Genomic DNA, 27,441 nt, shown 5'->3' on the forward strand with positions numbered 1-27,441 from the left:
TATTATTATTAATCTGCAATTCAATTTACAGTTTCTATCGACCAGTAAGCTAACATATTTAGCTTACCAGCTCAACATTTCAAGCAACCAACTCATCTCTCCTCTTCTGCCGAACCGAGTAGAAAAAGCGAAAGCGTAAATACTCTGTGTTGTTTGTCCCTCCTGCTTCTCCGTCCGTTGAAACGCTCACAACAACACCATAACAACACACCCGATTGTCATCATCATAATCATCATGAGCTTCGTTCTGCTGGGTCTGCTCTTTTCACCGGCTTATTTTACTTCTCTGATCAAGTGTTTTAAAAGCTGACAAGCTATATTAAGCCAAGAGTCGTTCGCTTCTGTCTGAGATCTTTAGTCTGACATATCGGGGTAAGAATGAACGAAGCACCATATTTACTAGCTTGAGTGATATTAAAGCAGCGAATAGAATGACAATTATAAATATTTATGTCTTCTAGAGACTGTATTATGGTTTTACAATGGTATTTTTAATTCATGAGTTATTTAACATGATCTCCACCTGTCGACGTAGATGATGTAATTCTAGATTTGTTGTTTTCCTTTTGCTTAAATGCATGACTTTTATTTATGACCATCTAAACCTGCTTGACAGCTTGTGTTTTAACTAACTCAGAAAAGAAGTTGTTAATATTCATTTTGAAAATCTATTAAACAGTAACTGTTCTAGATCTGTTGTTGTGTGTTTACTAGTTCAGCTGATTTCATCACAGCTCTGCGTCACCTTTGGCCCTGACCAGTGTGTGTACATATGTGTTTACACTGTTAGTCTTTGCTTGGCACAAATTCTGGACTCAAACATTTCATTTACTTATTTTACAGTTAAAAAGAAATGCTCAGAATTTGTTCAGTCACTTTGTGACTAGTTTTATGAAACATTGTCTCAGGAAAATGAGCTTAAACATACAAGTCATTCTCGAACGCTCTGTTGTCATCCAACATCTGAAATCATACATCACTTGTGTTCTTACAGGACAATCATCCACAGCGACAAACGCAACAGCTGTGATATGGGGAACGTTTAGAGATGGAGAAGCAGATGAGGTGAGTGTGTTCAAAGACAGACTGCCAGCAATGTTGAACAGTGCAGTGTTTGTACGCTTCTTCGTTTTTTTTTTTGTCTCATGACTTTCCTGAGAGTGTATTCATCACTGTGTTTCTAGTTGTGGTGAGGAGGACGGTTCTGGGGAGAGAGGACTTCTCCACACGTGGAGGGGATATTCCTACAGCACCACACCGGAGAGGGTGCTGCTCTCCCGGCCGGTTCTCCAGGCTGCCGTGGGAGCTAGACATGGTGTTCTGCTAGTAGAGGGTAATACATTTATTATTCACACTGGATACACATGCAAATTTGGCTGGGCAACCCTCTAGATGCAAGATACAAATTTTTGATGAGCACTTTGTTAACAGGTTAAAGTCAACATCAAAATGGACTATTTACGTGGTCTTATTGTGCACAAGTTATTGGTTGCAAAGAACAAATGTTTTTCTTTGTGATCTTTTATCAAAATGTAATAACATGATGTGCCTTTGAAACGCCTTGCCAAGCTGACATAATCAGCCATGACAAGCCATGGAATAGTAACAGTAATTTAACACGATAGTTCACCCCCATAAATAAATAGTTGAAATTCATTGGTGTCCAGTGTTGTTTTAGACCCCATTGACTTTGTATGGGTTCTACAGAATTAAGTCATATACTGTAGGCTTGCATTTTATTTTTAGGCAAACTTTCCTAAAATGAAAAAAAAATTGTTTAAAAAGGGATCATTAACATTTGGATACACTGAGGTGTTCGCAAGGGTGAATGTGACCCACAGCCTCTACGACATGTTAAAAAAAAGTTTTTCTTTTGTGTTGTTGAATATTTGTTTCACAAGAAAACTGCTGAAAATGCTTCATGTTCACGTTCACAGTGATTTTCAAACTTTATCATTCTTAAGACTGCCCCCATATAGGCTAAAGGCCACCAAGAATGATAACTATAACAATAACTATAACTAAAGTGTTAATAATTGTTTTAATTCTGTGAGATATGGAAGTCAACACAACTATAATGATAATTACACGGAGGAATGATATTGTTGCAGTCACTTTCAGTTACAAATACATTGAAATGAATGTATTTCATCTGCAAAAATTGACCAAAAAACAGTAAATGTGTTTGCACCTTAAGGTATTTCTGCTGCAATTATGACAAAGCAGCTTGTTTTTAAACTGTATTATTAACAGAAACTGGGAGTTTAGAAATATTTTATTAATTAAGTAGAATTCTTTTTGTGATTCCAGAAGTGAAAGAATTGTAAATTCTTGAATAAAAGCAATCATTATTGAGAGGGGGACAAAAAGAAATATGATTTCAATATACATCTTGATTTTGTGTGTTTTAGTTTTGTTAGCATTTCAGTTAAGTTATATTATTTTAATATAATTAACTGAAAGAATTTTAAGTCATCCCGTGGCCCACTTGGAAGTTTACTAAGTTCCACTAGCTGGCACTGACCCTCTGGTGGAAAACCACTGCTTTAAACAGATTGTGAAGGTTGTGAAAAGACTATTGACTGTTGCTTCTCATACATTTTTCATTAATATTGCAATCCAGAAATGTAATTATTTATATACTATATTTAGGGGGACAAGTCTACAGCTTTGGCGAGCTGCCATGGAAACAGAACCAAACATCATCAGTAGCGACTGAGCCTGTTTTGGAGGCGGTTCTTAGCGAACAACGCGTTGTTTTTGTGGCTGCTGGCTCTGTCCACAGTGGAGTCGTGACAGAAGATGGAGGCATGCACATGTGGGGAGAAAACACTCATGGCCAATGTGGCCTATCAGGACTCTCTGTTATCCCTAATCCTACCCCTGTGGGTGTGCTGGACTCTGAGGCCACGCCCCCTCAGACGGTGAAGATCCTGGAGGTGGCTTGTGGGGATCAGCACACGCTGGCTCTTTCAGCCAAGCATGAAGTCTGGGCTTGGGGAAGCGGGTGCCAGCTGGGCCTGAACACTTCAACGTTTCCTGTCTGGAAGCCCCAGAAGGTAGAGCACCTGGCTGGAAGGCACGTGTTGCAGGTGGCCTGTGGAGCCGCTCACAGTCTGGCTCTGGTGCGCTGTCTCCCCCCTCCGCAGGAGCCTCGGAACCCCCCTCAAGACAAGTGCGGTCAGTGCCATCAGATGCTGTACACTATGACAGACAAAGAGGACCATGTTATTATCTCTGATGGCCATCACTGTCCAGTAGGTGTTGAGTTGGACAGCGGTGAGACCACATCTGCATTTGAGGGCAGCCCAGATCAGAGCTCAAGGGGTAAGCAAAGCAAGAGCTTTCCTACAGAACTTGTTCCATCCATGCCAACCCAGATCCCAAAATCACCCACTTCCATCACTAACCCTGAATCTACACCTCCTCCTGAGAGCAAACCTGCCTCTGAACCACAAAATGAGGTTCCTGCATCTAGCCAAGAACCTGTAGAACCAGCCATAGAAGACTCAGCGGAGCCTGAAGCTCCGCCCACAAATGGAGAGGCTTGTGTCGAAGCCTCAGAGACCAGCATTCCTGAGCCGGACAGCTGTAGAGCCACAGGGGGGAAGTCCTCCCCATATCCCGATGAGCAGGCAGTGAAGGCCTACCTTAAGAGACTTTCTGATCATGCCCTGTCCGAGCACACTACCAAGACTCCCAGCACACTTCATTCGGCTCAGGTTAGTCTCAGACACAACGTCCAGCAAGCATTAAGTTGATATATGAGCACCATTTTTTGGGGATTTATATACAAAAACTTTTCTATATATTTAAAATGATTTTTTTTTTCTGTGTAAAATAGTGTGATCATTTTGAAAAAAATGCATTGGGTATTAAACCCGTACCGGTATTAAAATTTTGCCTGAAATCTGTAATCTGATGATTAATTTCATGGGTAACACTTTACAATAAGGTTCATTAGTTAACTACTTTAGTTAACATTAACTAAGAATGAACAGTAGTAGTTCTACAGCATTTATTAATCTTAGTTAATGTTAATTCCAACATTTACTAATGCAATATTAAAATCAAAAGTTGTGCTTGTTAACATTAGTTAATGCGCTGTGAATTAACATGAACTAACAGTGAACAACTGTATTTTCATTAACTAACATTAACAAAGATTAATAAATACTGTAATAATTGTATTGTTCATTGTTTGTTCTTGTTAGTTAATACATTAACTAATGGAACCTTATTGTAAAGTGTTACGCTTTCATGGTATGGCCAATAACCGATAAATGACCAATATTAAAATTCAATACTATTTAGTCTAAATAAATAAAAAATAAACCACCAAAAACTAAAATAAACAAGTGCAAAAGCAACAAGTGAATTGCAGCATTACAACATAATAATGTATATACAACGAAAAAAATGTATATTCATTTTAAGATTTGCTGAAGATTACTTATAAAATTATTAGTGTTTGTGAAGATTAAAAAGTGAGGAAAATGTAATCTATGTAATGTAAGGCGAAATGAGCATGCACAGCTATATATATCTGTATCTACACTACCATTCAGAAATTTAGGGAAGTTAAGAAGTCTCTTCTGCTCACCAAGGCTGCAATTATTTGATCAAAATTACAGTAAAAAGGGTAATATTGTGAAATATTATTACAATTTATGATTTATTCCAAAGCTGAATTTTCAACAGTCATTACTCATTTTTTCAGTGCCACATGATCCTTCAGAAATTTTTATAATATGCTGATTTGGTTCTGAAAAAAAGAAACATTTCTTATTATTATCCCAGTTAAAAAAATTATTTTGCTGCTTGATATTTTTGTGGAAACAATTATAAATTTTTTCAGGATTCCTTGATGAATAAAAAGATCAAAACAACAGCTTTGTAACATGAATGTCTTTACTCTCATTTTTAATCAATTTAATGCATTTTTGCTTATTAAAAAAGTCTTTAAAAAAAAAAAAAATCTTATTGACCCCAAACACTGAATGGCAGTGTATGCTATGATGCATACGTAGCATTTACAGGACTGAATTTTGTTTTGTTTTTTTAGTATTGTTTTTTTTTTTTTTTTTTTTTTGAAAAGAAGGAATGCAAAGTTATGGAGGAAGGGAGAGTCATGCATATGTATTACAGCATAGGCTTGATTTACTGCAGCACAGTGAATGGAAAAGGGGGGAAATAAAATATATATTATATTTATAGACTGCATGCAAAACTTATTTACGTACTAAATTTAATGCATTTTCACATAATAAAATTATAATAAAAAAAAAAAAAGACCCCACGCTTTTGAACGGTAGTGTATGTATTTGTATATCTGTATCCAAATTTAATATGTGACCCTGGACCACAAAACCAGTCATAAGTCGCTGGGGTATATTTGTAGCAATAGCCAAAAATACACTGTATGGGTCAAAATTATAGACAAACTAATGATCTTTAAAAAAGCATCATATGACCCCTTTAAGACTGGTCCAGGGTCACATATAAACATTTAACTGTTAGCACGTTGACATGCTAAAACCCTGTTTGAGAAGTTGACAGCTTCACCTGTAACAAATACAGTTCAAAATATCTAGATTTTTGTTTATTTAGTTAAAATCACTATCCTGCCATCACTATCCAACTAGTTGACTCTTCCAAGCCATCATAAATCGAACTATTTAATTGCTTCTAAATGCACAATTCAAGTTCTCATATCTTTCCTATCACAGCTCTCCAGTGACTGTGCTGATCGTTTCACCTCTGATCCCTTGATCCCGGTCGCCCAGTCTGTGACTCCAATGGGCTCTGCGTTGAACAACTTGGTGGTGTCCTGTGCCTCTGCAGTGGGGGAACGTGTAGTGTCCACATACGAAGCTCTCTCTCTGAGAAAAGTGATTGGTTACTGGGTAAGTGTGTTTTCCAGTTTTTATACTGTATGTTTACATGTTTGTTACACCTCCTTAAACATCAAACCTTTATTTGATGTTTTGGCACTAATCTAGCTATGATGCGTTTGATCAAATTTTTTATGCTCCAGGTTCCAGGAGAGCGAGTAGAGGAGAGACTGCGTCAGGAGGAGCCCGTGCAGGGGAAGAAAAGCTCCAGCCTGGGGGACATCCGAGAGGAGGAGGCGGAGCTCAGTCGTCGCCTGTCCCTGCCTGGCCTGCTCTCTCAGGGTACACGTGCTCTCCTTCTCTTACACCCAGTGTGCCGTCTCCGTAAGTCTGCATGAGCATGTTGATGAGCATCTTGTAAAGTTTTGCCTCTCTCATCCATCAGCTCATTGCACACTTGGTGTTTCTGCTGCAGAGGCAATGAATAACTAACAACTCTTTTGTGACAAATTTCATAAATATTTAAAGAAAATGGTCTGCTTTTTTAATCATCTGAGTGTAGAGAGTCTGTTCTGCCGTTTAGACGCATAAGAACCAGAGGAATGATTACTATGAATGTATTCTTTTATTAGCTGAATATGTGAAGTTTAATCATAATCCTGTGCAGTGTGTTAAGACTTAGTTCATTCAGTTCAAAGTAAAAACCCTGCAAATCGCTGCCTGGCCTATTTTAACTTACAGTAATATGTTTGTCAATGGCATTGGTTGTATTACCATGGCTCTTCAAATTTCTGCCGATGGCACTTGTGGATAGGTTTCCCATATATTACTGTTGCCATGGTTACAGATATTGCAGCGTTTGAGGTGAAGGAGTCGGCATCCAACGCAAAAACTGAAGGTATTTTTATGTAGTTGCATTTGTAATAAGTTTTAAATTAGAAGTAGTTTCATGGGTGAATCTCACAGACACATGTCTAAATTTCAGCTCAAAATCAAAAGAAAAAAATATTTTTTGCATTGTGATTGTGATTATTTTCTTGACACTTAATCACATTTTGCTTACTGTAATGTATATGTGTGTGTGTGTATATATATTTTTTTGAGAATTAAATTTTTTCATATGACAGTAATTGAATTTGGATGAAAATGTGAATAATTGTCAAGAAAATAATGTCACAATGAAAAATGTACAAAAAATCTCGCTTCATTTTATTAATTCAAAATACACTTTCTTAGTTTTTTGCTTGTGTTTGGGGAGAAATATGAATATACGTCATGTGTTGACACTGTGCGATTCAAAGTAGTCCTTCTGGTTTTTAGTTGACAAACAGGTTGTAGATGCATGAATACATTTCCCCCCTTTTAATATACGTAATCAAAACAAGTTCAAGTCTCCAGAGGTGTCAGAAACTTTCTGCTCTAGTGCTTTGCATGTGTTTAAAGCGATTTACATTTAGTTCGCTGAATTAGAAATTGTAATGCGAGGACTTTTTAAGGTCTCTCTGCTCATGAGACTCCAGGATACCTCAGCCTGGTGTGTTTGTCTGAGTTCATAAATCAGCTGAAGCCTGATACACATGCTAGAGAAGACAATGGTGGCCAGCTACTTGCTACACACACACACACACACATCTTTTCTCATCTGCTCAGCCCCACCTATGTGACAGATGGACCCCAGTGGGGCTGGAACATAACTGAGCACGGCAGCAGTCCGTGTGTGTTTGTTTGTGTGTGCACCTGGCCATACTGTGTTTGAATGTGTGTGTGTGTGTGTGTGTGTGTTTTGCAGAGAGTTGAATTGGAGTTGGCCAAGTCTTTGGGTCTGTGTCTGTGCTGTTCAATGATTCATGTGAATTTTCCCTATGCTGTTTGTTTGTGGTTATATGGCAGAACTGAACTAATGCATATTCAATGAGGAACAAAGTGCCATGAGTTGCAGTTTCTTATGATCTATCATTTTGGCTCTTAGTTTGGATATGGATTGTGTTCTGCCTCTAGTTATTGATGTTCGAAAATTGTTTTGAATTTTTTTTTCTCTTTCTTGTTGCCGCTCTCTCAGTGTCTCCACGTCTTTTGCGGCGAACGAGCCGCCACCGTGCACGGGCCATCCCGCTCGCTCCAGGAGGTATTCCTGAGGCCGATGCCCACCTGCCTTCTTTGCAGACAGAAGTGTGGAGCTGGGGATGTGGCCAGGAAGGGCAACTTGGACATGGAGACCTCCTTCCCAGGTCAGAATCCTCCCATTAGCAGAGCGGCATGAGAGCGGCTCCATCCTGCTCCTGGAGACTGTCTTGCCTAACAACTCATGAGTTACATAAGATTCCAGGGCTTTAAAATATAATGTGCTCTGCTAAAATGAGGACAGACTCATTAGATGCATCACAGAGGAACATAATGTGGTAATTTCTTTCTCTTTCTTTTCAGACCGCAGCCCGTCTGTGTAAAGAGTCTGAAAGGTAAAGAGGTGTTGAGAGTGGCTGCAGGTGCTCATCACTCTCTCGCCCTGACCGCCCAATCACAGGTGACACACTTCACCTTTTCTCTTGAGTGCTGTATTAGTGTAATCCTCCAGTAATTTGTGTGTGGTGTGTGTGTATGGCAGGTGTTCTCCTGGGGCTGCAACACGTCTGGACAGCTGGGACACATGGAATCCCCCACCACCCTTCCTCACTTAACCAAGGTGTGCACACGCACATAAAACCGAAAAAATATCACAAGAGGGAGAATAAAATTCCCTGCCTTTTGAAATCTTTTAAAAGGTTTTGGAAAATTTAAAAGGGTTTGGAAAAGTTATAAAATATATTAAACTAATATTTTAATTATAATAATTATTAAATAATAAATATTATAATAATAAATAATGAATATTAAACAGCATGCATGATTTCATGTGATATTATATGAGTCTGAATCAATGACTGATGAAAATGCAGCTTTGCCATCACATGAATAAATTACATTTAAAAAATAAAATATTAAAATAGAAATCAGTTTTTAATTTATAATAATATTTCACATTATTACTGTTTTTACAGATTTTTTGTTTGTTTGAGCAAATAAATGCAGCCTGGGTGATCATAAGAGACTTTTTTTAAAAATTTGAAATAATCTTACCAAATCCAAACCTTTGAGCAGTAGTGTAGTTAATATTGATATATGTTTTTAGTTCTATAAAAAAAATTTAATGCACTTTATTCATTCAATTTGTCTATACATTTTGTTTGTAATGTTTCTATAATATTCTATATAACAATATAACAACATTTTCAATTGTTTTTAAATAAAGCCCATTATAATTATATAACTTTTGCATAATTGCATTTTTAGTATTAAGAAAAAAAAATATTTATGAATTTATTTTCCCTTTAAGGTTGAGTTTTTTTTTTCCTGGTTTAGTAATGCTGCAGAAATGACAAGGTTAGAAACTGTGACACTTGCACACACCCAGCAGCAATGTGAGTCTTCAGACATTAAGTGTACATGTGCATCCAGTTTGTTTGGCCAGCTCTATAATTCAGTAATCAGAACAGGGTATTGGCTATTTCTAGGAATGCCCCATTGACTAAATCATTCCAGTGCACTGATACATTAAACACCCCACAATGCACGGTAAAACATGATAAACAAAACAATTCAGACCAATAGGATATTGTTTGTGATGTTAATGATATACCAATGACATTTTAATGTGCAGTCACATAATCATGTAACAGTAAATCGAGTCATCGGTGTTCCAGTGTTTAGTGGGTTAAGGCCCTAGCTATTGTCCAAATTAGTGTTGACAACATACTGATTCATGACTGGTTTGCTTTGTTTGTCCTCTTTTGTCTTTGTGCAGCTGTCAGATGGGATTCGTGTGTGGGATATTGGGGCGGGGCAACAACACACTCTCTTATTGGCTGATGGAGATTGTATCCAGCCAATCCTGTACTATAGTGGGCAGCAGGTGAAAGAAGTGATGGAGCAAACTGAGGAAGAGGTGCAGACAGGAGAATACACACAGCAACCGGTGCTGTTGCCTTTTTGTATGAATGTGAGCAAGACTTTGTCATCATCATCATCATCATTTTCAAATTGCTATTGAATATAATAAATATTATTCTCAGATAATTTTGAATACTACTGCGCTCTAAATCCTGTGCAATGATGCTGTTATTTACATGACTTGTTCTGACTCTTTTCATTGTGTGTGTGTGTTTGTGGTAGTTGGGCTATGTAAGCAGTGTGGGCGCAGGAGGACAAACATGTGCGGCGCTGACAGATCGTAATGTAATGGGTTTTATTGCCAGTCTGCATGAGCTGGCGGCTGCAGAGAGGAAATTTTACTGCAAACTCAGCAATATCAATAGTCTTCTGCTCCAGCCTCTGCTCAAACTGGGTATGACAGTGTGTGTGTGATGATAACTTGTTTTGTACGATTTAGACTTTCATTAGCATATCTCCATTATAGCCCTGCACGAGCTGTACAAGTATGGTGTAATTCAGTGGCAAGACTAGTGGAAGTGAAACAGATGAATCATTTACAGTTCTTAATGTATGCAACAGGGTTATTATTGTTAACTTAAACTAAAACCATAAAAAAACATTTTTGTTACTTGAAATAAAATATATGTTAACTAGAATAAAATAAAATATAAAAAAATCCTCAAACTTATTTTATTTCACCTAGTTGCCAAGGTAACATTTCTAATTTTTTTATAGTTTAAGTGATAAAATAACTACAACTAAATAAAATAAATCTAATTAATAAAAATCAATAAATACTATATAGTATGTAGTATACTCGTACATACATACATACATACATACATACATACATATATGTGTGTGTGTGTATGTATATGTATATATACAGTGGGTACGGAAAGTATTCAGATGACTGTCCTGTTTGTCTGATTCATTATTTGGGATTTTTATTTCTCATATAATCAGCAATTTTATTATTATTTATTTATTTATTTTTTGCTTTTAGATTCCCTAAGCTCCGCCCTCGGTCAGTCCTCTGCAGGGCTTCTGCAGAATCTGATTGGACGATTGGGCCGGCTGTCTCAGCTCACGGGTCAAAACTCGGCCTCTCTAACCTCTTTCCTGCGGCGTTCACGTGATATCCGAGGTCTTGTTATTCTAGATGATGCACATCTGTTCCTGGACACATATTCTGAGTAAGTATTCAGCACACACACAATTAAAGAATGAAGTGGTTACTTTGGTGATGACCTCAGCAGATGGAATAAGAGATGTTGGTTGTTGTCCATTACTCCATGCCGAAAAGAAGTGTTTTAAGTGTTTTTAAGTTACAGTGTAGACATACTCTAAACAATGCAAAACTTTCCCACCCAGTCCATCTGGGGCATTTATTGGAACATAGCTGCAAAACGAGTCATTTAAAAATGGTTATGGTTGTGATGTCACAGTCATTAGCACATTTAATAATCAGCCATGTTTGAATACCAATGTTTATTCAGTGTTCATTAATTGACCCACTACTAGAAAGACCCAGAGATCTAGTTAAGACCAACTAGATGAACACAGTTAATGTTAAAATCAGATTATTGTAACTTGCTGGATTCTTGAACTTCAAGATGTTTTTAGCAAGTTATATTCTCTACAGAGCTGTACTGAATTAACTTCTAATTCAAAAGTAACATATTCAGGCATCAAAGAGATTTTATACTTCTAATGTGATGTATAATTGAAAATCCTCAAATGTATTTAATCAGACTGATCCTCAGTTGGTTCTTTAAGTTGTTCAAAATAATCGTACGTTCAACCGCAGCCTTGAGATTTCTTTTAAGGTGTTGTCCTTATTTTTAAGAGTCAGAGACTTTGATTCAGAATCTGATATCTTTCAGGCAGTTTTCTTAGTGGGGCGAAGTTCTGAGTGTGTGACGTGCTGGAAGACCTGGAAATAGCAAGGATTTTTAAGTAATTAAAATTAGAACCTTAAAAAGTCATGGAAATCTGTGTTATCAATACATTAATTTCATTAACCAGAAATGTATCTACGTTGCCGCAGTCTCTATACAGTTATATACTGTATATACTGTATATATATATATATATATATATATGTATATATATATATATGTGTATGTTATATTTTATTGCTCAAAAATGTTGTACCCTCCTTCTCAAGTCAGCTCATTTTCCTAGTTGTAATAATCTCCTTATTCTTCTAATTGTGTCATAAAGGTACTGTTCTGCAGTTGGTGATCTCTTAGTCATGGGAGGATTTCAAGCCGTTGTCAAACCTTGTCAGTAAGTAGTATATGTGTGTGTTAGACCCTATCCCAAATGCTTTCCTAAGCCTTTGCTGTCCTAGGATTCAACACTTGCTGCAAATCACTAGAGTAATGGAAATTATTTGCTATTGCTCATGCAGTGTTCATATTTACATAATTACAGACTGAATTATATTAACATATATATTAAGACTCCCTGTCTGACTCTGTTTGAAGTGATGTGTTTGGCAAAGGGGCCGAGGTTGTTCAGAAGTTGTCTGAATGTTCTGAAGAGGGTTTGCCCTTAGCGGATGTTCTGGTGCATCTCTTTTACCTGCCCATAAAACACCTGCATGAATACGGACGACTGCTGCTCAAACTGGCTACCTGCTATGAGGTGGTGGGTACTCACTAGAAACACAGTAACACTTCATGTTTTGTCCATTTTATTTTTTATAAAACACAAAGTACCTTTTAAAATTGATTTTTTTGTTTTTAAGGAGTTTCTGACGTTTATTTATTTTTTGCTTAATCGGGTTACTCTTTTGGTTATTCACACGTATAGAAATTGTTTGTACATACAAAACGTTAAACCAGACTACCTTAATAAGAAAATGTATGTATTTATGGTTACACTTTATTTTAAGGTGTCCTTGTTACAGTGTAATTATACATATAAGTACTGAGTAATATTAATTAACTACATGTACTTACTATGTGGTTAGGGTTAGGATTTGGGTTTGGCTTAGGGTTACTTGCATGTAATTATGCATAATTAATTGTTATTATAATAGTAAGTACAGTGTTACTGTATTTATTTATTTGTTTGTTTGTTTATGCATGTATTTTTTGCTTTATATTTTTGCTTTCTTATTTAGTTTTTGCTTACATATTGCTTACTTATTGCTTATGTATTTATTGCTTTTTTTGCATTTGTTTTGCTTATTTATTGTTTTTTGCTTATTTATTTGTGTAGTTATTTATTGCCTATTTAGGTTTGTTGGGTTATTCTTTCTTGTTTGTGTTTGTGTGCGTGTGCGTGCGCGTGTGTTTGTGTTTGTGTGTGTGTGTGTGTGTGTAATTGTATTCTGTAATAACAGGACTGGCTGTATTGTCCACAGATTTTCACTCAATACACTATCACTACATAAATCCCACTTCTGTATCTTTGTGACAGAGTTCTGTGGATTATCAGAAGCTGCAAGATGCCTGCTCAAAATATGAATCCATGGCTCTTCATCTGAAGAGGAGGAGGAAGGAAGCCGAGTACACACTCCACTTCTGGAAGAGCTTTCCTGGAAAGATGACCGTAAGTCACCTTGCTGCCGTCAGGCCCTTAGAAGCACTGTCAAATGCCAGTCAGTTTAATGCACACCAGACAGCCAGGTGCTCTTCATGCTGAGCAAATCATTTTATTTCTGTGCACTTCTGGAGAAGAGCTAGAATGTGGATGAAGTTAGACTGTTAATTAAGAGTTCTTCTCTTCTTTCAGGACTCTCTTCGTAAACCGTCCCGTCGGCTGATCTGTGAGAGCAGTAATAAGGCTTTGACTCTTCAGAACGCAGGCCGTTTTTCCGTCAACTGGTTTATCCTTTTCAACGACGCGCTGGTTCACGCACAGGTTTGCTCTCCTCTTTATACTTTCATTTCATTTCAGTATCATTTCTGCTTTATCTCTGCCTTTTCTGTTGATCTCATCCTTCTTTCGTTACACAGTTCTTTCACGACAGTTTTTTATTCGCTTACAGGGCCAAACTAACAATCTGTTTCCAATGACTGATGTTTTAGTGATGTTTATCTTTGTTTTGGTAGGGCATGGTCCCCTATAAGAGTCTTGTAAGTATGGGCTGTACGAATGAAGAGTTTCCTCCGTAGCATACTGTCCCCTAGTGCCCAAGGATGCACCCTACAGCTGTGGTGTTTGGTTTGTCCAGTGCTGTTGTTAAAGGAATATTCTGGGGTTAAATACAACTTTTATTAAATACTTAGGGTATCCGATTAACCCTCAAAGACCCAAATATAGAAAAAAACAGTGAAAATTTTCACATTTAAAATTTTGTGATAGGAGGTACTAGTGCTGGGCGGTATACCGGTTCATACCGAATACCGGTGTTTACTTTTGTTATGATATGAATTTTTAAAATACCGCATTCATACCGCCCAGCACTAATAGGTGGCCTCTAATGTAGAAATAAATGGGTTTTTACATTTATGACATTTTAGTACGTTTTTAGGGAAATGTGAAATAGTCACACATTTGTAATATTGCAACGTTAGGCTCTTGGGTAGCAGAATTTCAGTGATTTTACTCACTGTCTGAACAAATGTAGAGAACATCTAAAGGTTAATTTGCAGGGTGTAATGCTTCTGCAACCTCATAACAATAGTCTATATACGTATACACACTAACAATCACACAATAATGATCAAATAAGCCATATTTTTATGGGGGAAAAAAAAACATTTATTATAAAAATATGTTCCGATTATATTTACAAAACCTGATGAACTGAATGAAAGCTTTAAAACATCATGAAAACATCATTTTAATCAAGTCCATCTCAAAGACTCTGTTCCCATTTTGGACGCCATCAGAGATATCACACACATATGATGAGACGGTCTATTCTTGGTTGGTGACATTCTGAAATACTTTCAAATTCTCAAAGAATTATTTATTCTTCAAATTGAATTTATCATTTAATAATCTTAAAATCTTGATAGAATCTCAAAATGGTAACAAAAAAGAATGAAACTTTTGAGGCAAATTTGGCTACCCTTTTAACCCAGTGTTGACATAATAAGCTCAAAATCTAAAATGATCAGTGCATTCAACAATACCTTAAGACTTATTACTAATCACAGAAAAAAATAAATATTTTAGGTATTTTACTTGAATGTAGATTGATCCAGTCCAGTAAAACAAGGAAGTTCGCAGGTTGTGTGAGTTCATGGCCAGGTAAACAGGCCTATGTTTAAAATCTAGCATCTAATAGCATTGCAAGGCTGAACAATAGGACCTGTTAGTTGTGTAAATGTGGTCTTAGAGAAAAAAAAAACACATGAGCAGCTTTATTTTAGTCGAGCTAAAACTGATGCTGTAATATTACAACAGTGGACCCTACAGGGTTAATCCAGAAAATAATTTAGACACATTTTACAGTAAAAACCAAGATGAAATGTTAATGCTAATCAGTGACATTTAGTATAATTGAGATACTATTATAGGTTTTATGAATATTTATTTATTTTTATTTATTTTAGATAAAGTTTTAGTAACTTTTTAGTCGTTTTTTTTAAATATGTCTACATTGTTTATTTGTTTTATTTCAGTTTTAACTATTTTAGTATATCAAGTTAAACTAAATTAAATTAAGAAATGTTGTCTTGGCAAGGTTTTTTTTTTCTTACCTACTTAATTCCTCTGGGTGAAGGTTAGCTCTGCTAAAAAGTACTTTACTCATAGTTACATCAGTTACAACATGTTATTATACTTTTGCATCAGTGTGACTGTTTCATATTTTCATCTTTTTGTATTGCTGTGCAATCTCTCCATACTCTTTCACTTGAAATGCATTACTGGACAAACTGATGGATGTGTCAAAATGATTTACTGTGGCCACAGATGCTGTCAAGAGAATTTAAGTTGTATTTAACTCTGAATATTCCTTTAAAGAATGTAATAAAATCACATAATATCTGTAATACTGTAGCTCAGTTTGAACCTCTAGTTTTTAGACTCTACCTTTTCCAAAATGTAGTGTTCCTGTGTGGTTTAAAACCATAGAAAGATGACAGTACATCTGGTTGGGTACATTCCAAGGCTTCCTGCTTGCAAACCCTTTGTAAAAGATATGTTATAGCACATATGCATAAATGTACCTGGTTGTAGTAAGGGCCATGTTGTGCTGAATTGTGCTGAATGTTGAACAGTAGTGGTTCTGTTTAATGCTGAGTCTCGTTTTAGTGAATGTACCAGTGAGTATTTGAGATGATAATCCATTATTTTCCTCCCTGTTGTTTTTCCTTGATACCTTTTACAGTGCGTGTATGTGTCTGTTTTTCCTTTCATCAGCATTATCCCTTTCCATCCTAAAAAACCCAGAAATGTGCTCTTAGGAAAAAGAACCATATGTTCAACATTTGATACTTTAAGATAGTAGTTGACAACCTACAAAAACTGTAAACCAGTTGACAGTTGGTTCATGCTTGAGATGCGCAAGTTTTTGACAAATATTGTATGGCAACAAGATTTTCACCATCATTATTAATTCTATCCTATTTAGTCTAAATAAATTACAAATCACTAAAACACTAAAAAACAAAATGCAGTACTATAAATGCTATGAGTGAATGTAGGCATCATAGCATACACTGCCATTCAGTATTTGGGGTCAGTAAGATTTGTATTTTTTTTTAATAATTTTTTTTTTTGTTAAGCAAGAATGCATTAAATGAATCAAAATTGGCAGTAAATACATTTACATTGTTACTACATACATACATAAATTACATTTTAAAATATATTTAAATAAAAAACGAATAATTATAATAATTTTATTTTTACTGTAAGCATTGTAATAATGTGTTTGACATTTGCCATAGGTGATATTTTAGCAGTGTTATTTGTGTTTTTAAAGATGTGTTCTTAAACATTTAAGGTGAGGTAAAGGTAATCTAAATGAAACGAAACAGGGAAATGCATGCACAATTAAATATTCTAAATATATATAGATCTCCTATCTGCTGATAACTGATGGTACTGATATATTGTGCATCATTAATCTGGAGTGGACAGAATTGTGTACAATCCTAGTGCATTTATTTTCTGTATGCTATTCTTGCATGAGTTGCATTTCTTTTTTAACCCCTCCTAGTTTTCCACTCATCACGTCTTCCCATTGGCTACATTGTGGGTGGAGCCTATTTCTGAGGAGAACACAGGCATGTGAGTGTGCCAGTCATGTTTATTAGCTTTATATAATTATCAAGTGTTATGGAAAGTTATGAAGTTTGTGTGGTTCTCTGCAGATATGGTTTAAAAGTGACTTCACCTGAAGAGAGCTTCACTCTGCTGGCCTCGTGCCCAGCTGAAAAGGTAGACCTGACTTGATTATTTACAAAATGATTATTTACAGAAACCTGTATAGTTGGTTAAACAGTGATGTTCTGATTCCTAGGCGAAGTGGCTGCGTTCTATAAACCAAGCGGTGGAGCAAGCGCTTAGTGGACTGGGGCATGATGGGATACCTCCTTCTACGGGGGTGGTGCAGAGAGCAGATCCGCCCATTTCACGGACAGCATCATACACATTCTACAAAGACAGTCGGCTCAAGGAGGCCATGTATGAGGGCCGATGGGTCTCAGGGAAACCCAATGGGCGGTAGGTCATTGGAGAGGGAATTGTGGGTGTGTAAGTCTTCTCAAAACGTGGAAGATGTTGATTGGCTATGTCTGTGTTCTAGGGGCGTGGTCAAATGGCCCGATGAGCGAATGTACACAGGGACATTCAAGAACGGCCTTGAAGATGGGTAAGTCGTAACACTTTTTTTTTCTTCTTCAGATTATTATGCTGATGTCTCTTACTTCATATTTCTGGAAATATTTTAAGTATTGTTTCCTTTGTAGTTTTGGAGATTACGTTGTGCCTAACAAAAACCTGAACAGCTGTGATCATTACCAAGGGCAATGGAAGGATGGCAAGATGCACGGCTTTGGAACATTCAGGTTTGTGGTTGTGTTTTTATTTTTGCATATTTTTTTCTGTATGTACAGTGGAGATCAAAATTAGAGAACAACCTACAATTTCCTAAATTTCAAGGTCACTGCTTAGTCCTATTTGAAGTTATCCTAACACGAGTAGAAGGGCATTTTTTAAGCATATTTCATAAATTCCCTGCAAGCATCTCCCCATAATTTTTAACTGTTGTCTGCTGATGTGATTCAATGTCATAAAACTGATAGAGTGTGTGTGTTTGTGTTCAGATATGCCTCTGGTGAAATATACGAGGGTTCTTTCCAAGATAACATGCGTCATGGTCACGGGATGTTGCGTAGTGGGAAGCTGAATTCCACCTCTCCCAGTGTCTTCATCGGCCAGTGGCAGTATGACAAAAAATCTGGCTATGGAGTGTTTGATGACATCACCAGGTATGCAGAGAGTCAAGTGAATTCACAAAATGATTGCGGCACTTTTATGCCTTGAGTTGAAATGTGTTGTATATGTTGTAAGTGTGTGTGCAGTTGTGCACTATACTAACTGTTTTTTGTGACAGAGGGGAGAAGTACATGGGCATGTGGCTGGATGATCAGCGTCAGGGGAACGCAGTTGTTGTTACGCAGTTCGGCCTGTACTATGAAGGTGCTTTCAGCAACAACAAAATGATGGTGAGATTGACATGCACACATTTGGTTTTATTTTAGCAATGTAGGTATGAGACACCGTGCATATTATGACTTTATTCACAATATATCATGACCCCTTGTGCTTTATTGCTTTTATAAAACAGTTACTACAAAATAAAAATATTACGTATACAAGGTTTTATCCAAATTATATTTTTGAAACAAATTGAAGAAAAGAAAAAATAGCTCCTGTTTTTTCCCTTTTGTCTCCACACATTAGGTATTAGGTTTTAATGACTGAAGTGCATTTGATTCTACAAAAATGACAAAACCTGACACACACATTCACACGTACTTGCTAAAGTACGAAAAAAGAAACTTCAGATTATTTATTTTATCTTGTTAATTGTTTCTCTTCAAGGGCAATGGGGTGTTACTCTCTGAGGATGACACCACATTTGAAGGGGAGTTTTCAGAAGACTGGACTCTAAACGGAAAGGTGAATTTTTTTTTCTTTTTTTTGAAAGAAGCTAAAACTTTTTTTCAGCAAGGGCACATTACAGTGATCAATATTGACAATAAATACACTTAAAATGTTACAACAAATGTCTATTTCAAATAATGCTTTTTAAAACTTTCTATTCATCAAAGAACTCAAAAAATAAGTATCATGGTTTCCACAAAAATATTACACGGCACAGCTGTAGCCAACTGGCTGCTGAAAATTCAGCTTTACCATCACAGAAATAAATTATATTTTAAAATAAAAAACAGCTATTTTAAATTTTAATAATATAAAAAATCTTATAATAATAATATTATATTAATATAATTGTATTAAAAATTGTATTATTAATGTTATTAAAAATATTACAAATCTCTAATATTAGAAATAAAATAAAAAATCTTACCAAACTTTTAAATGGTAATGTTTGTTCATCTCTTTCTGCAGGGTGTGTTGACCATGCCGAATGGAGACTACATTGAAGGCTCTTTTAGTGGAGTCTGGGGAACCGGACTAAAGATGTCAGGTTCCTACTACAAACCCAGCCTCTACGACTCAGACAAGGAGAAGGCTCATGCACTGTAAGAGTGTGTGTTGATCTCTGTAGCACAATTCAATTTTAAGCGGCATTATCGATGTTGATGGGGAACCGATGTGTTTGTGCGATTGCAGTAAACTGGGCAGGTTAGCAGTTCACTCCGAAGAAAAGTGGAAGGCCGTGTTTTTGGAGTGCTGGAACAGGCTAGGCTGTGATTCTCCCGGACAGGGACAAACCACTATAGCGTGGGACAACATTGCCGTAGCACTCACTGCTAACAGGAGACAGCAGAGAGACAGGTACACTTAAACACACACACACAGTGCAGAGTAGACCTGTTCCAAAACCTGACTGTGCCTCATTGTCTAATATTGCATGCAAAACTCCCCTGACACTCACAGATGATTCCAGCAGAGTCTGACATTAGTTAGCTAACAAATCGGTACTCTAATAAGCAGAAAAATATTGCATATCATGCTAGGGGTGGGTGAAAAAATAATATTATATATTAAAATTATATAAAAAAATCATTTATATATTAAATCACAATGAGGTAATGCCTGTTTTTGATAATCTAGTGAACTGATATATGAGTAGTACTTCATCTAATTTTTATTATTTTTTCTTTTTATTTGGAAGTTGATTGGTGTACACTAGTGTTGTCACGGTACCAACATTTCAGTATTCGGCACCAATACCAGTGAAAATCCACGGTTCTCAGTACCAATTTTGGTACCAAAGCAAAACACAAAAACATGCTAATTAAAAAATTTGACTACACTTTCATTTAATCCAAACTGTGTACATATTTAATTTGAAAGGGTTTTTAAAACCTTCTAAGTTAGCCCAAAAAGAAAAAAAAAAGCCCAGAACTGCTTTTTTGACTGATATGACACAAACAATGTTAACCATTTGTACATTCTATAACACGCATATTTTATATAATTATATATATTATTCCATATAGTGTACACCTATGGAAGGCCATTTCTGCCAAATAAGAAAAGTTAATTGACTTTTAAGATAAATTTTTTAATTATTAATTATAAATTGAAATTATGAAATACTGAGTTATAATTATGAAATGTCATAATTATGATTAATAAATCAACTTTTTGTAGGAATTTCAAATGTTTGTCATAATTCTAAAAAAAAAAAAAGAGATAAAAGTCTAAATTATGAGATAAAAGGTCTTAATTTCGAGAAAAAAAATCTAAATGCTGTGAAATGCTTTTTTCGACTCAGAATAAAAATAAACATAAGAGTAGCAGAAATAAAATATAAAAACATTTTTTTCCATAAAAAAGTTTTTTTGTCAAAATGTATTCTTTTATCTCATAATCATAACTTTTTATCTTATAATTATGACTTTTACTGCAATAATTATGATTTACCAAAACATGATTTATTTTTTCTGGGCTTCCACACAAACCAAATTATTTATAACAACTGAATGTAAATGTAAATAAAATGTTTATAATAAAAAGGATGAAAACCTATGGAACATGAATATTAAGTGTGTATTGTTAAATGTATAAAGTATAAACTGAATATATATGTGTGTGTTTGTGTGTTTCAGTCCAGAGTTGCTGAGTCGCTCTCATCACAAAACGCTGGAGAGTCTAGAGTTCATTCCTCAGCATGTGGGTCCTGTGACGTTAGAGGTGTATCACACAATCCGTCGGTACCTTGTCAAGGTATGCATTGCCGATGTCATAATTTGCCCCTTTTAGTAGTTCAGTTGTCTGATGATTTTGCACTATAAGTCATTGACACCTGATGTTTGACCCCAGGCGTGTGACACCCCACTGCATCCTCTGGGTCGGCTGGTGGAGACATTGGTTTCGGTGTACCGTATGACGTATGTTGGTGTTGGGGCCAACCGTAGATTACTGCCCCAGGCTGTCAGTGAGATCAAGTCCTATCTCAGCCGCATCTTCCAGCTTGTCAGGTAAATGTGTCAGTCAGACCGACGACAGATTTTGTTTTAAATTTTGTTTCCATTAATATTTATGTATGTGTTTGTGTTTAGATTCCTCTTTCCTGATCTGCCAGAGGAAGGAGGTTCACTAGCTGACCCTCCAAAAGAGAAGGGTGGTTCAGACCCTGCTGGGAAGCAGCTGGAGTCTCCTAAACCTGGGTACGTAAGATGTCTCACTTATGTGAGAAAGAATACATAGCACACTGGGGTGGTTTGACCAAACTCTGATATTACAGCATGAGTAAATTTATTTCATACAACTGTAATGGTTTATATCACAGTTAGAGTTTTTGTCGTTGTTGTTACTGGAAATTAAATACAAATATGTTTGTATATTAAATCACCACGAGGTAATGCCTATTTTTGATAATCTATTCAATTCAAGTTTATTTGTATAGCGCTTTTCACGATACAAATCGTTGCAAAGCAACTTTACAGCAAATTAAGTTTCTACAATATTTAGTAGTAGTAGTAGTAATAATCTAGAGAATTTATAAATGAAAAGTACTTTACTCATTTGATTATTTTCTCTTTTTAACTGAAACTTGATGGGTGCAAACCTATTGAAGCCTAATTCTGGCACATAAGAAAATAATCGTCTTTCATGCTCTCAAAAATCATAATTATGACATAAGCAAAATTATGAGATAAAAGGTTAGAATTGACAAAATTATGACATTAAGTAATAATTATGAGATGTTGAAATACTAAATCATAATTATGAAATAAAAGGTTTAAATTGACAAACAAAATTATGAGATAAAAAGTCATAATTGTGACAAACTTTTTGTCGTTATTAATTTTTCTCATAAATTCAGACTGATTTTCCTGTGCTTTTACCAGCTGTCTTTAGCACGTCATTTTTTACCAGTTACCTTATGCATTGTCTTTGTGTGTGTGCATGGCAGGTGTGTGGTCAGCAGCTCTGCTCTCCTCCTGCCGGTGCTGTTGCCCCGTCTCTATCCTCCTCTCTTCACTCTCTATGCTCTAGAGAAAGAGAAGGAGGATGATGTGTACTGGGAGTGTGTGCTCCGACTCAACAAACAACCAGACCTGGCGCTGCTCGCGTTCCTCGGGGTGCAACAGTGAGTCAGACACACAGCTACACTGAGAAATACATACAGTAGATTGTATTATCCTCTAGTGATCCATCCTACTGCCACTAATACCTGTCTTCATAGGAAATTCTGGCCTGTGACTGTTACAGTACATGGAGAAAAACAACAGGTTTGTTCTAGAGAGACTCTAAAGGGCCGTTCACACAGAATGTGTCTTTGCATCTAAAAACACGAGACACAGCGCTCAGGAATGGCTTTAAAAAAAGCGCAACACAGAATGCCTCATCCGCCATGTTGCCGTCAAATAAAACAGTTGCCATGCCAACTTGCTACTGTTAATAAAAGCTCACAACGCTTGCCCGTCTCCAGGGTTCTGATTGGTCCACTCTTTCGGAACTGGCATTGATGAGCGGTGCTGCGTGTAAAAGTTGAAATTCTTTTAACTTGACACGGTGTCTTAAAAACGCGGCACTTGTATGCATTTACATAGATAAACAATGGAAAAAGTAGCGCATTGTAATGGAAAAACGCATTCTGTGTGAACGGCCCCTAAGTCTCTTTTAAAAAGTCTCATAAAGCTGTTATTGAAGGCAATATGCTGATTATATTACCTGAAATAAGACTCTGGAACATGAAGCAATATTCATGGTGGTATTTTGGGGATGTGTAGGTTCTCTCAAGCACTAAGGATGCCTGTTTTGCCTCAGCAGTTGAGACTTTACAGCAAATAAGGTTGGAGATTTACAACAATTTCTGGCTAATAACATTTGTAATTTTTCTCTGGTAAATTGTTTTTAAGGTTGTTTCTCTTTTTATTTTGACAGCACAACTTTTACCCCCTCAGACAAGCTTCAGGTCATCCAGCTGACCTTTGAGGAGATAACCCAGGAAGTACTCGCACTTCTGAAACAGGATTTCTTGTGGTCTATGGATGACCTTTTTCCTGTCTTCCTCTTTGTTGTTCTGCGTGCACGGTAAGGATGAGATCACAAGGCTTCTAAGGCCCTGTTTTTTGGAGTATGTTTGTACACTACCTTTCAAAAGTTTGGCATTAAGAGATTTTTAATGTTTTGAAAGAAGTCACTTATGCATGCCAATGCTGCATTTATTTAATCAAATATATAGTAAAACTGTAATAATATTTCACATTACAATTTAAAATGACCATTTTTCATTTGAATATATTAAAAAAAATAATTTATTTGTGTGACGCAAAGCTGAATTTTCAGCATCATTGCTCCAGTCTTCAGTGTCACATGATCCTTCAGAAATCATTCTAATATGCTGATTTGATGCTCAAAATCACCCAATCAGATCAGATCACCCAAGACCCTTAAATGTAGTCTTAGATAGAGAGGATGTGTTCCTTTAGACAACCAGTTTCTTTTTTTCTGCATATGCTTTAACACAGAAAATAACACATTGTTAAAAAGGCATCTTTTAGTTGACATAGCTGTTGTTCTCTACAGGATAAGGAATCTGGGGTCAGAGGTCAGCCTCATCGAGGACCTAATGGATCCATGTGTGCAACATGGAGAGCATGGCATCATGTTCACCACACTCAAGGTATAATCTATAAGGGTTCTTCACAAGGGTTTTTGTATTTTAAACCTTGCTGCACGGTGTGAAACAATGCAGTGTTAAGATGCGGACATATTAGCAAAATTTCATATACAAAAATTAGTCAAACATTGGTAAGGTTGACCACAGTTTAGAATATAAAAGATAGTAACAGACAGCCAAATATAAACTGCCTCAGTGCTAATCTTATTAAACATTAATTGCATTAAATATCAGTATTAAGTATTAATTTGCTTTGTATAGTAAAAAAACCCCCTCAGAATTATGCAAATAAGCACAGTGTGACAGTCCAGATTGCTGTTCTGAACTTTTCCTCTTCCTCACTCAGGCATGCTACTATCAAATCCAGCATGAGAAGATCACGTAATGAACACATCTCTCCAAACCCATCTGGTAAGGCAGTGGAATGACTGACAAACAGACCGGCCAATCAAAGTGTTCGAGACACGGGCGCTTGCCATGATGTGTGAGGAGCCAATCACTGGATCACATGGCTAGGAAGAGTGATTCCATTGGAATCTGTGCTGTTTATGTGCAAGTCCGTCTGTGGTTTTGCATTTATTAACATTTGTTCTTTTCATTTTTGTGTCTTCCTCACTCAGAGGCTTTTTAACTGCTGTCATTCCATCATGTTAAAGATATGTTCTCCAGCTCAGTGTTCTTTTATTAAAGAGCCCGTGCTTTGTTGGCTCAGAATGAATGACGTTCAAGAACAGCATGTCACGATCACCTCTCCCTCCAAGCACACACTGGTCAATCCAGTGTCAGCAGTCGATCGATGACATACGAAGTTCATTAATGTACTGTAAGCCATCCGAAATAATGGTCATCTACCTCTGTCTTTGAAGTAAACTACTACATTAAATTTCCTGATCTTATTACATCATTCAGTGCAAACAGCAAACTGCCTTGGACCCAAATCATGAATCTGTTCACATCAATTTTATTAATGAATGTCCCAAGAAAAAAAAAAAACACAAAATGTGGACTAACTTTTATTGTTGACTTCTGATCCATTTGGAGCTTTCGTAAGAAACTGGTGACCTGCTTCTTTATGTATAAATCTTTGTTTAGCTTCTTTGTTCATCCAAATTGAACTTAGTATTGAAACGGTTGACACTAAACTGAGATCAACACACAGACACACACACATATATATTTTGGTCTTTCTCACTCGCACAGCAGTTTTGTTTTGATGCACTTCTTTCGGGGAAGTTAAGTATTTTTGTAGTCAGTTTTCTGAAACCGTTCAAGCCTTTGTTTCAGAAAACATTTGGAATGGAATTTCCTCTGCATACCTGAGTATCCGTCAGCAATGTATGAGTTTTGTTGTGGATGTCACTGGCACACGAACAAGAGGTTGAAGATCTTGCTCTCTGATGAGCCACAATGCTTTGCATGCTGAACTGATTTGGTCATGAGATGTATTTTCTGCATTTTGCTGTGGTTAAATTAAGCTGTTATTGCAGAAAGGTCACTTGACACATGCAAGCACTGTAGTATTCAATGCTAAAATCAGTGCTTCTTTTGTGAAGTATTCTGAAAAGTGCCTCTGACTTGTGTCATTACATCTCTGTACCCAGCAATAGCTTCGAGTTGAGCCTCATATTTTAAAGCTCGACAGCCTAATACATTATTTTCTTTTATTGAAATTGTTTTATTTATTTGATGGTTAGATCTGGCTACAGCACGGATAATCTGAGCGTTGTAGATAATCTGCAGGGTATTTCACGTACAGAGCACTAGAAGGACGGTGAGTTTGAATAAATGGTCACAAAACTCATTTCCAAGGATCAGAGATGCTTGCGTGTGATTGTATGTTATTAAACGTAATCGTGAAAACTGTAATGATGAAGGACTGTTGATGTTTACAACCATTGACACTTGAGATGTTGCATGAATATCATGGTTCATGTTGTGCTTTGGGTACAAGAAGGTACGGGTTGTACTTCCACATCAGTTTTTCTATACTGAGCCAAGGTGGGCATATTAACCTGTGTTTGAACGTATGTGTGTGCAAGTATGTATGAAGTTTATGTGTGATTTTTGAAGAATATTGTTTATGCCGGTTGTACTGACTCATAATTTAAATGGATGGCAATAAAATGATTGGGAATTGAAATTGTCATCTTGACTCTTTTACTTGGCCTTTATTACAGCAAACAAAGCTCTGTTTTCCAATACTGGTTGAACAAGTCAAAAAGTTTGCTCGCAAATTATTTTTGTTAATCATTAGGTGCTGGGGTCAATGGGTTGCAGATCAGTGTACAGTAAGATGCATTCATATTGGTCAGTTTCCACTGTCAAGGTGGCAAAAACATTCTCATCAGTGACCGTTGAGCCCCTTCCATTGACATTTGTTTTTGCAAAGATAATTCATGCTGCATCTGCATAATCCGAAAATAGCTTCTAGTTACAAACTAGCACAGATTTGGACATGTTTGACCGCTGATGTCAACAACAAATGAAGAAGAATTGTAAGTGTTTCTTCTTTCTTATAAAAGTTCATAAGCCTATTTAGTTTCTATCCTATGGTTTGAAACTATTTGAAATTAAATGGTTTGTTGCATTTTAGTATTTGCTTTTATTATTTGCAGGCTTGTCAGAATGGACAAATCTGCGATGCATCTTTTGAACGTCTGCTTTGGCATTAAAGGGTAAGTATCAACATCTGTTTGTACTTTTTATGTTAAACTGATTTTTGGATAGTAGAGAGAGTGATGAGATGAAGTAACAAATCATGAAAATTGGAAAACATCTTTTTCCAAATCAGCTAATGCCTGTATACATCATTTTTTAAGCATCATTTTTCAAATTATTTAAAAGGCCTCTTTTACACAAAGAGTTTATGGGGCATCAGAATAGAAGTGCTCTGGATTGTGTTGTGTTAAACAGACATTCGTTTTATTGGAACTTCTATAAAGTGTTTCAAACCGCTATGTAGTAATAAAAGGTAGAGTCAAAAAAATAAATATGGGAGACCATATCAATGAGTAGGTGCCACTTAAAGGGATAGTTCGTCCAAAAAACCAATCACTCACCCTCATGTTGTTCCAAACCTGTATAAATTCCTCACATCTGCAGAACACAAGTAGGTTGACAAACAACATTGGACCCGAATGACTTTCATTATAAGGTCAAGACGAAGAACAAGAAAGTCATACTTTTTTTTTTTTTTTTTGAAAGAACACAGGAGAGTAAGACAGAATTATTTCATTTTTTTGGTTAACTACTTAAATGTTAGGAGTACATTATCACTGTTCAAATCAGCAAAGACAGACATTTAAAATAAATAAAAAAATCTAAAATTTCTGAAATAAGCATTTAGGCAATTGAAATTTTTGCCCAAAACTAGTTACTGAGATAAACCCCCTGTGA

The 27,441-nt window shown here is 36.3% G+C and overlaps 1 protein-coding gene across 7 annotated transcripts; it reads left to right on the forward strand.

The window, feature by feature from the left end:
* The first annotated feature begins 184 nt into the window (after positions 1-184).
* Positions 185-26,185, forward strand: als2b (alsin Rho guanine nucleotide exchange factor ALS2 b). Of its 7 annotated transcripts, none has more exons than XM_016449172.1 (37): positions 185-372; positions 995-1,065; positions 1,185-1,333; positions 2,653-3,722; positions 5,730-5,906; positions 6,038-6,218; positions 6,682-6,732; positions 7,894-8,062; positions 8,259-8,355; positions 8,437-8,514; positions 9,673-9,867; positions 10,041-10,212; positions 10,807-10,996; positions 12,027-12,092; positions 12,293-12,455; positions 13,233-13,364; positions 13,548-13,676; positions 13,868-13,891; positions 16,933-17,003; positions 17,087-17,153; positions 17,236-17,438; positions 17,521-17,586; positions 17,684-17,782; positions 18,041-18,205; positions 18,331-18,442; positions 18,822-18,899; positions 19,353-19,486; positions 19,578-19,742; positions 21,023-21,140; positions 21,237-21,394; positions 21,476-21,583; positions 22,333-22,509; positions 22,606-22,651; positions 23,153-23,214; positions 23,307-23,456; positions 23,952-24,048; positions 24,392-26,185. In XM_016449172.1, exons 2-37 carry the CDS (start codon positions 1,049-1,051, stop codon positions 24,428-24,430), a joined length of 5,175 nt encoding a protein of 1,724 aa, XP_016304658.1. In that variant the 5' UTR covers positions 185-372; positions 995-1,048; the 3' UTR covers positions 24,431-26,185. The 7 variants fall into 7 exon arrangements, with proteins under 7 accessions (XP_016304658.1, XP_016304659.1, XP_016304661.1 ...); XM_016449173.1 differs by having other exon boundaries at positions 6,038-6,176; positions 6,649-6,732; XM_016449175.1 differs by having other exon boundaries at positions 6,038-6,176.
* Positions 26,186-27,441: the final 1,256 nt, after the last annotated feature.

This window comes from Sinocyclocheilus anshuiensis, unplaced genomic scaffold, assembly GCF_001515605.1.
Source record: "Sinocyclocheilus anshuiensis isolate Anshui unplaced genomic scaffold, SAMN03320099.WGS_v1.1 scaffold55, whole genome shotgun sequence".
NCBI lineage: Eukaryota > Metazoa > Chordata > Actinopteri > Cypriniformes > Cyprinidae > Sinocyclocheilus > Sinocyclocheilus anshuiensis.